Source organism: Odontesthes bonariensis, chromosome 6, assembly GCF_027942865.1.
Source record: "Odontesthes bonariensis isolate fOdoBon6 chromosome 6, fOdoBon6.hap1, whole genome shotgun sequence".
Classification (NCBI taxonomy): Eukaryota; Metazoa; Chordata; class Actinopteri; order Atheriniformes; family Atherinopsidae; genus Odontesthes; species Odontesthes bonariensis.
Window position 1 is genome coordinate 36171101 of NC_134511.1, and position 9023 is coordinate 36180123.

At 39.8% G+C, this 9023-nt stretch overlaps 1 protein-coding gene across 1 annotated transcript; it reads right to left on the reverse strand.

The window, feature by feature from the left end:
• Window positions 1-2719: 2719 nt before the first annotated feature.
• On the reverse strand, window positions 2720-8590 carry vps33a (VPS33A core subunit of CORVET and HOPS complexes). Its single transcript, XM_075469118.1, has 13 exons — window positions 8470-8590; window positions 8158-8223; window positions 7881-8008; window positions 7583-7769; window positions 7257-7373; window positions 6977-7151; window positions 6496-6689; window positions 5775-5901; window positions 5371-5438; window positions 5111-5248; window positions 4849-4986; window positions 4604-4772; window positions 2720-3445 (listed from the first exon to the last, which is right to left on the reverse strand). The coding sequence occupies exons 1-13, from the start codon at window positions 8569-8571 to the stop codon at window positions 3252-3254; spliced, it is 1803 nt and encodes a 600-aa protein (XP_075325233.1). The 5' UTR covers window positions 8572-8590; the 3' UTR covers window positions 2720-3251.
• Between the last annotated feature and the right edge of the window lie 433 nt (window positions 8591-9023).

A 9023-nucleotide genomic window follows, 5' to 3' on the forward strand; every position in this document is an offset into this window, starting at 1 on the left:
TATGTAAAAAAATGACCCATTCTGTTTTAGATGTGCTATATCAGAATTTCTGTCATTGAATAGGCAAACCAAAACCCCATCTACTGCTTCTTCCTCTTGTCATTATTGTGTAGTATTTACCTTTTAAAGGCTGCACGGTGGTGTGGTGATTGGCACTGATGCCTCACATTAAGATGGTTCCTGTTTGGAATCACAGCTGGGGCCTCTCTGTGTTGAGTTAACATGCAAACGCTTTCTGGTTTTCTTTCCATCATCCAAAAACAGGCATGTCAAGTTATTTGGAGATCCTAAATTGCCTGTAGTCGTGAGTGTGAGTGTGTGTGGTTGTTTGCCTCTGTGTTAGCCCTGTGATGGACTGGCAACCTGTCAAGGATTTACCGTGCCACTGGCTCGATGGCAGCTGGAATAGGCCCACTGCTATCCCGTATTGGATAAATATGGAAAATGGATGGATGTGTTTACTTTAATATTTGCTGGTGGTATGCGATGTGATATCACCAGCAAAAGTCATGTAACAGAGATTCCAAACCAGATCTGAGGCAAGGACATCGCAGCACTTGGTTGGCATTGTAACAATTGTAACTTCAAGGACACTGTTAAGAAGTATTGAATAACGTATTAAAACAATCTTTCAGGGCCTCAAAATTATATAAAAATGGAGGTGTTGCCTGAAGTATTAAATGCTATTGTGTGCTTTGGTGGTGCATACAGGAGAAACAATCAAATTTCCACTTTATCAGTTTACCAAAAAAATATTTCCAACCCTGTAACAAGTAACTTTTCAAAGTAACATTTGATAAACTTGTATCTATTAAGAATATAAAGCATTGTTTGTTACAGAACACAAAAAAGTTTAATCAGCTTCTTTGGGGTCAAGTTGCAATGCACAGATTCTAAATTACATATGTAATCACAGTCTCAACAAACACGAGATACAAACTGGCTTGTTTTAGAGGAATTCAACTGAAGAATTATTCAAAATAACCTCTTTAGAGTAAAAAAAAAGAAAGAGAAAAGCACACGAAAGCCTTGAGCTCTAAAGGGAAATTTACATGACGTATCCTCTTGGCCTTATACTGTTCGTTCATAGGAACTGCATAGACCTTAAATCTCAAGATCTGTCTGAACTGGAGCTCTTAAAGTCAAAGAACAGGCTCACTCTCCAGATGTAATTTTCATTTTACTTTCCCACCATAAAATAAGTGGTCCACCTGGCGAGAAGCAAAGCACCGAACAGCACCGTGTAACTGAAGAGAACAAATTTGAGGATTTCCTTGAATGTCCGAAGGAAGCGGATGAACAGAGGCTCCACATCCAAATGCTCATGCTGTGTCTTCTGCCTTTGACCAGGCTGAATCAGGTGTCCCATGTCCTCACTTCGACCCATTCTAAAAACAAGCACCTGTCGGATTTCAGTGCAAGAGGTTAGAAAGCCGTTTTCATGTTCGAGAGACGAGGATGGTCAGGAAGTTCATTACACACGCACAGGACAAAGTAGAATACTCCAAGTAAGCAAATAAAGAACACTATGATCAAGATGGAAATATTTCAAATCAATGGGATGAATATTTCCATAATTTCTCTTGGTGCATTTCACATCAAATGTTTGTGCTAAAGAATTTATCCTTTCTCTCGTACAGGCTAAGTGAACTTAGACTGCTGTTAATAATTTATTCCTAAATGGCGCTAAATGGGTTCTGAATTGATCTGCTTTCTTGTGCACAGTCACAAAAATGTTCATCACAGTTCACAATGCTTTCTGCTCTCAGTCATTGTTATTAAAACATGCAAAAGTTGACCGATATGGAGCTATTTGTCGTGCTACAAAAGTCACTGCTAAGCTTATTTGAACAGTTTCAAAAATTAAAACAAAGGAGTAAGTGTCCTGTGGTCAGTACTCACATAGTCCTGAAATAAATTAATAAACAACATTTTCATATTTTGTAAGTACTGAACAAGTTCAAGATGTATTTTCTGTAGAACAAAAGAAAATTTGAAAAACATTCCTACCTTGATGTTGTTGGAGGTGGACAAGAGCTGATCAGAGGGTGGACTTCCGTGCCTCCAGCCGTGAAGTCCAAGTTGGTGTGTGCAGCGTTGGGCGTTTCAAGCACTTATTGCAGAGGAGGAGCCAAAAGCAAAAACTGATCACAAGGATCTAAATCTCCTGGGACTGATCTAATGGCAATTTTAAGTCTTTGGCGCACCTGCTCCTCAAAGAAAAAGAGGTGCAAGATTTTTGGGCATTTAGAAAAAACAAACATAAAATTCAAAGCAGATTCAAAGATTTCTAGCCAGTCAACATAGAGGAAATTAACATTGATCCTTCTAGGATTTACCAAAAATATCTGTCAGCAGGTCTCCCCGTGTATACAATGTCAGGCATAGAGAAAGTATTGACTGATACAAAGATCAAACACTCTCCTGCAGCACAGTTATCCTCTACCGGAACATGGAGCAAATGGCTTCCTAATTAAATCAGTGTCCTGCGCTGTCAAATCACGGGCTGCCAGGGCTGAGCTCTCCAGACAGCACAGGGCCATTATCGGCTGATCAGGAGGCCTGTTACTGTGCTAATTGCTCCTTCAGAGAGCTTGGCCACTGCTGACATATACACTGCTGTCCCTGACTTTCCAAAAATTAACCACTAAACAACAGGCAGAAAGGCTTATCACGTGACCAAGTAACACAAGACTAATTTTAGTTGATTACCATTTTATTTACCTATTTTTAACCACAGTAAAGGCAACATAATAAAAAAAGCAACAAAAGTTTTTAAAATGCAAATCAAAGTGCATCTTTTAATAATATATTGATGCATGAAGTCCTTTCAAATATCTCAAAGGTTTTATTAATACATACATATGTACAGTATCTCCATTGTAAAGCAGTAATGGGCAAATAACAATGGATAGGCAAAGGACAAACAACAGACTGTAGAATTAATCCAAATTAATATTCTAACCAAAGGTGCCAAGAGTAGATCACTAGTAACACTGTGGATAATGGTATCACAAGTTGAATGGCCAAAAAGATCCACAAAATGGGTCCTGGTCAGTAGACACTGCCTGTAACACACCTTTGTTGGGAAAAAAAAAAAAAAACCTAACTCCAGATGGCACCCTCCAAAGAGCCTGTTGCTATTTAACCATCACAAACATCAATAAAACACCTGATGTGGACGTAAAAACCGCAGCCGAGGGTCTCTGATGGATGGGTGTTTGATGTTGCCAGCTGTGCATGCAGGTGAATCAGGGCATCTGTGACTCAGGTCTGTCCATGAGGGATTTGATCCAAGTTGTGCCATTGATGAGTTTTGTAGTGGCTATAATGTACTCCATCCCGCTGTCTTCCATTTGCGAGAGGAAACGGAGAGCAGCTATTTCTGCATACGTCACTCCGCCGAGGAAGAACACCAGCGTTGTTCGATTTTCCCCCTGTTGGCCTGTAAAACAGTATCAGCAAACACATTTTAACAATAAAAGGGAATCATTTTGACATGGTCATTCAAATTTCTGCTGTCAATCAGGAAAAACAAACTAACTAAATAAAAAAAAAAACATCTGACTGTTAAAGATTGCAAAGGCCCTTCGGTTAAAATACGTGTTTAGCTGCATCCTCCCCCAGGATGAAAGTCCTCTATTATCACCTCTACAAACCAGTGCAAGGCAGACATGTAGCAACAAGTCAACTGTCTAACGCCCAAACTCACAGTTTGAATGAGCTCATTTAAAAAGTGTTTAATTAAATTTATTCTTCACAACTGCCAAAATAAACTGATGGTGGAAAACACTGGTTGTCACTCCCAAATCATGTTCTTATTCAGCCCTCTGAACAAGAACACACAGAGAAAACAAACACTGACAGTGGTTCTGTTGCATTGTCAGCTGTCAGCCATCAGTCTGCCATTGTTCAGCATTTGCCTTCACTGCAACAAAGCCCGTGTCTTATCTCCACAAGGCAGACAGGCGATTGTTTTTCTTCTGCAGAGAGCAGCAGGATAAACAGCAATCTTAGGGCCCGCAGTACGAAGCAGGATTACTGTCTCGGAGTAGTAACCTCATGTTCAACTCTGGGTTTAGTGTGGGAAAAAAAAAAAAAAAAAAAAAAAAGGCAGTTTGCTTCTTATCCGATTGGATCGCCACGGTAACTTGTGATGGACGGCACACATTCATGAGTAAGCACAGCCTCCAAAGCTAATCAATGCACATAAAAATTAGGCGAAAAAAAATAGATATGGTGTGATAATCACAAGAGATATTGCAGCAGAGGGAAATACTTACCTAACTGTTTTTGACATATTACTTCATAGATTGTAAACCTTTTAAGATTTGGAAGGATCACAAAACTATAATATGTCCTTGTAGTTCTGTTGTGCACCAGCTTCAGATGGTCTTTACCAACTTTAGATACCTCAATACATCAATCCACACCTATTCAGACTTGTAAAACCTTGGTTGACATACAGAGTTGATAATCAGCAACTTGATGCCATTTTATGTGATTGAGTTTTTTTTTTTTTTTTAGCCAAATAACCAAACGATACTTGGAATATGTTGAACCTGCTTTGTAGTACAGGCCTTTAGTTTTCACAGATCCTTACGTTTCTTGTGAAGTCCAGATGGAAGCTGTTGTCTCTCCTCAAAATGTGGACCTGGAAGCATCTTCAGCACCTCTTCGATGCTACGCCACCCAGGCCTCGCCAACACCTGAGTCAGTCGGATGCTTAGTGGAGCGTAGCCGCTGTACACGTAGGAGATGTCATTGGGGTTCTGTGGAAATTAACAGAAAAATAAAAATACAATTGTTCAACCCTCAAGATTCTTTCTTCCTTCACTAATCGCATACCTGCTCATTGGCGTCCTCCATCCACAGTTTAAGGGTTTTTCTAATAGTGGGGTAGTTGTTCCTTGAGCCTGTTTGCAGCTTCAAAAGACCTGCCTTCTCCAGGTTGTTCAGTGTTAGTATGTGTTCATAGCCATAGGTCTTCACAAAGACAAAGAAACAAAAAGGCAGTGTTAAAAAAAAAAAAAAGTGAGATTTAATACTTCTTTCAGCATAAGTGAACAATGCTCATAAACGTAACAATTCCCAGCAATGTTCACTCTACCTGGAGTACCTCCCTCTTGTAGTAGTCCAACACCTTCTGCTTGAGGCCATTGTTGCAGACTGACTGCATACACACCAAACGCAGAATCTTGATCAGTGGATCCTTCTGGGCAATGCAGTCTTCGATGTAAGTGTTCACCTGCGTAGTGAAGTTATTTTGGGATTACGGCGAGCTTTACTCAAATCAAGTGAAACCTCGAAGTTTGAGGACAACGCCGATAAAAGCTAAGAGCTGGAGAAACCATCGGTGATGAGAAATACCTTGTCTGTGTCGACACCCGTCATAAACTCCTGCTCCACTGTCAGGTTGTCAAAGAAGGCCTCAGACGCTGAAACATTAGAGGAGACATTAGTTTTGATCACACTTTCACAAATGAAAGAGGACACATTTAATATACAGTGCTGAGATACATTCTGCAGTCTTTAATGGGTCGTGTATTGCATGTAACCCTGTTTTAAACTGCTCAATAGCTGATGCAACATTGACATTTTTGTTTTTGGGCCGATTTATATTTCAACTACAGACTTCACACTGAGCTAGTGGACAACAACAGTTTTTTTTTATTTTAAATCAACTTTGTATTTCCACAAAATGTTATGAGAGATGTGTAAACAGAAAAACAGTTATTCGGTTTGAGGGAAAAATCAGGGAGTTTTCTACATACTCGTTATGTCCTTAATCAGCTCGGCAACAGATGTGTGATTAGCCAGCGAGCTTCGCGCTGCCTGCATGTGAGGCAACTGGGACACAAACTGCTTTATCTCTCCCACCGTTTTAGCATTATGGCGTTCCTGAAAGACAAAACAGGTCAGTTTAATTGCATTTTTTTTTTTTTTTTTACAGCAACACCATAAAACAAAATTGCAATAAAGGGTCACTTCAAACAGGCAAGAATATGGCAGAGCAACACCCCACCAAATGACAAATATTTACCACAAATAATTTCATCCTTGATTTTATCAATAAAGCACAACTCAGAATAAACTGATTCAAATAAAAATAAATCACAAAAACTATACACTCAATAAGTTATGTCTTTCTCTAGCAAAAATGTTTTCTTCAATTATAAGAAATGTCATTGTTTATTTCATTTCCCTTTATAAATCGTAAATATTTTAATGAATAAAGCCGAGCGCTCTGATCTGATGGGAGGGCAGAAAAATGTTTTATCTCGTTGAGTATTCTGCCTGATCAATTAGCACTTTCTCTTCTTAACCTCATAGATTTCTGTTACAACCTTTGCAGTAAAATGTCACAGAGATTACAATCAGATCCCATCAGCTGGGATTTCTCTAACCAATCAACCGGAGCTCACTGAAAAAGTACTGGGATTGCATTTTAAAACATTAGCGATCGTAGCTGGGTAGGGTTGAGGCAAGACCAACCTCGAAGGCAGCTGATATGATTTTGGCTTTTTTGCTGAGTGCTGCACCAACAGCATTGAAATTTTTGTCCCGGATTTCCGCATACAGTTCTTCTGCTGAATTGAGCTGCAACTTCTTGGGCTCCGTGGGTAAATCTTTACTGGCTTCACCTTGCTTCTTCTGCGCAAACTTCTCAGGAGGTAGCTTGACATATCCTGTAAAGCACAGAAAACAAAAACAGGATTGGGGGTTTAACAATATGGACTTAATACACAAAAAAAAAAAATGTATGGAAATCAGATGTGTGCGAACAACAGGACTTTAATTGTTAGATGAAAAACTTCATGGAGAATTCAATCTTCATTGTAAGAACACAAAATGATTAATATCTAAAATACATGTGAAAACAAGAGCATACTGCATCATTTTATTGCTTGGAAAAACAGTCAGAGAGAATATGTTGTTATCAGTGACAGTAATACAGAAAATGGTGTATTCTGACCGTTATTCATCCCATAAATCTCGTCAATGAGACCCTCGTAGGTGAGCTGTGTGGCCAGAGGGGTGAGTAGGTCAACATTACGGTCCAGGAGGAGAAGAGTATCAAACACGGGCAGAATCTGATTCTGAGTACCAGCAAACTCCCTCTTCATCCGCAACATCATATTGGCAACGTGCTGAGAAGCAGAGAGAGTCTTTGTCAAAACAACAGATTTACCCAGCTTTTGTCTATGCGCGATCTGCTTTGATACTGTACAGATGATCAAATACAAAATACTCACTCGTGCACTGTCTCCTTTCCCATATATTTGCGGGATGGTACCATAAAGTGCCTGTAATGTCATGAGGCCTTTGGCTGTATGGTACAGGCTTGTTTGGTCATTTTCCAGGTAGCATTCCTGAATGATACAAAAATGAGTTGAGTTAAGCTCATATGACAATTACAGACTGCATCTATCCATCTGAATATATCTGAAACCTTTAATTCAGAACATATTCCACAGGATATCCCCAAAGGCCCAGTGTCCATGCTCTGACAACTCAGAACTGTTTTAATGGCACGAGAAGGATAGCTAGTGTACATTTGGGATCTAATGCTTGAACACACCCTGAAAGCACTGTCATACTCCATGGAGAGCAGGTCACCATCATAAGGAATCAGGTCCAGGATGTACTCATCAATGTTGATAAAAGAGCCCAGCACGCCCTGCTCCTTCAACCGCTGTTCACACAGCATGCTCCGCCGAGGCACAAACAAAATATGGAAGTCCCGCGGTGGATGAACCTTATCTTCGCTGAAAGGAGCACAAACCAGGACACCAATGTTACATACCGTGACCATATTTGCAATGTGAGAGAAATATTTATTTTCTACCATTGCTGACAATGTGGACAGAGATACACACCTTAACACATTCTCAGCAATGATGTCCATAAGCTCCAGTCTGGGCCGCACGAAGAAGATGATATTTTTGACATCGGCAGAGGGGAGTCTGCCACTCTTGAGGGTAAACATCTTTTCAACTTCATGTTCCTGAAAAAACACATCCAACAGGAGCAGTGAATAAGAGTAGGTTACATTAGACATTATTGCTAGGAGACCTCCGATTTGATTTCTGAACTTAGCCTTGTCTGTTAGATTAATAATTATCTCTATGTATATTTTGCAGAGAAAGCGCTTACCTTAAGTAAAGAGTACTGAGCTATCAGTCCAAATGGCCCAGTCAGATACTCATCCCAAACTATGGCCTAAAGAGCAACAACACAAAACATTATGTAGCCAGACTTGAAACGTTACTTACTTAAAGTGAGGAACAGTTAAAATAACACGCAGGAAGGCCAGTGACTACATTGTTATATCTGTACTGTTTAAATGTTCCATTTCGTTGAGACTGGCATCTTCATGACAACGTTAAAGCTGAGGAGACAAGATTAGCTTTCCCATACAGTGTCTTAGCTGTTGCTGTTTCGGCCACTGATATGTTGATTTCCTACCTTGCTTCCTGCACATTTGTCCAAAAACTCTCGAAGCTCTTTGCGTGCCGCTTCTCTTAATATGTTTAAATTGACTCTACCGTACGACAGATGAGCAGCCATTTTTCCTTAATAGCAACATCAAATCAGGTGATTTGAGCGGTGAATCACGTGACCAAAGACACAACCGAAACAAGATAGTTCAGTTCAAAATACAACCGAAATAAAATAAAGACTATATGTAATTGCGACCAGCTTAACCGAGCGTCATTTCCACATGTCCACACTGTCTCATATATAGGTCTGACAACTTGAAGAATACATTCTAAACTGGGTAAGTATCCAACTTTGGATTTCAGACGTTAATTTGTGTCACGCATGCGCAAATTATACGCCAAATGCAAATCAATTTTACGGCTAAACGTTTTCCACAGGTGTCATTCAAATACGAGTATTGGTAGAGTTTTGTTTTAATGTGATCTAAATTGCATATTAGAGTAGACAAACAGCGTAACGCATTGTTTTTTCCCCACCCGGGACCTCTGGAGGATACAAACCAGGAAGTACGGCGGATG

Excerpts from the sequence above, each read along its gene's own strand:
- vps33a (XM_075469118.1), bottom strand. The coding sequence starts at position 8,571 with ATGGCTGCTCATCTGTCGTACGGTAGAGTCAATTTAAACATATTAAGA. Across the intron at positions 5,249-5,370 it reads CGGGTGTCGACACAGACAAG|GTGAACACTTACATCGAAGA; the intron begins GTATTTCTCATC and ends TTCACTACGCAG. Across the intron at positions 4,773-4,848 it reads TGGAGGACGCCAATGAGCAG|AACCCCAATGACATCTCCTA; the intron begins GTATGCGATTAG and ends TAATTTCCACAG.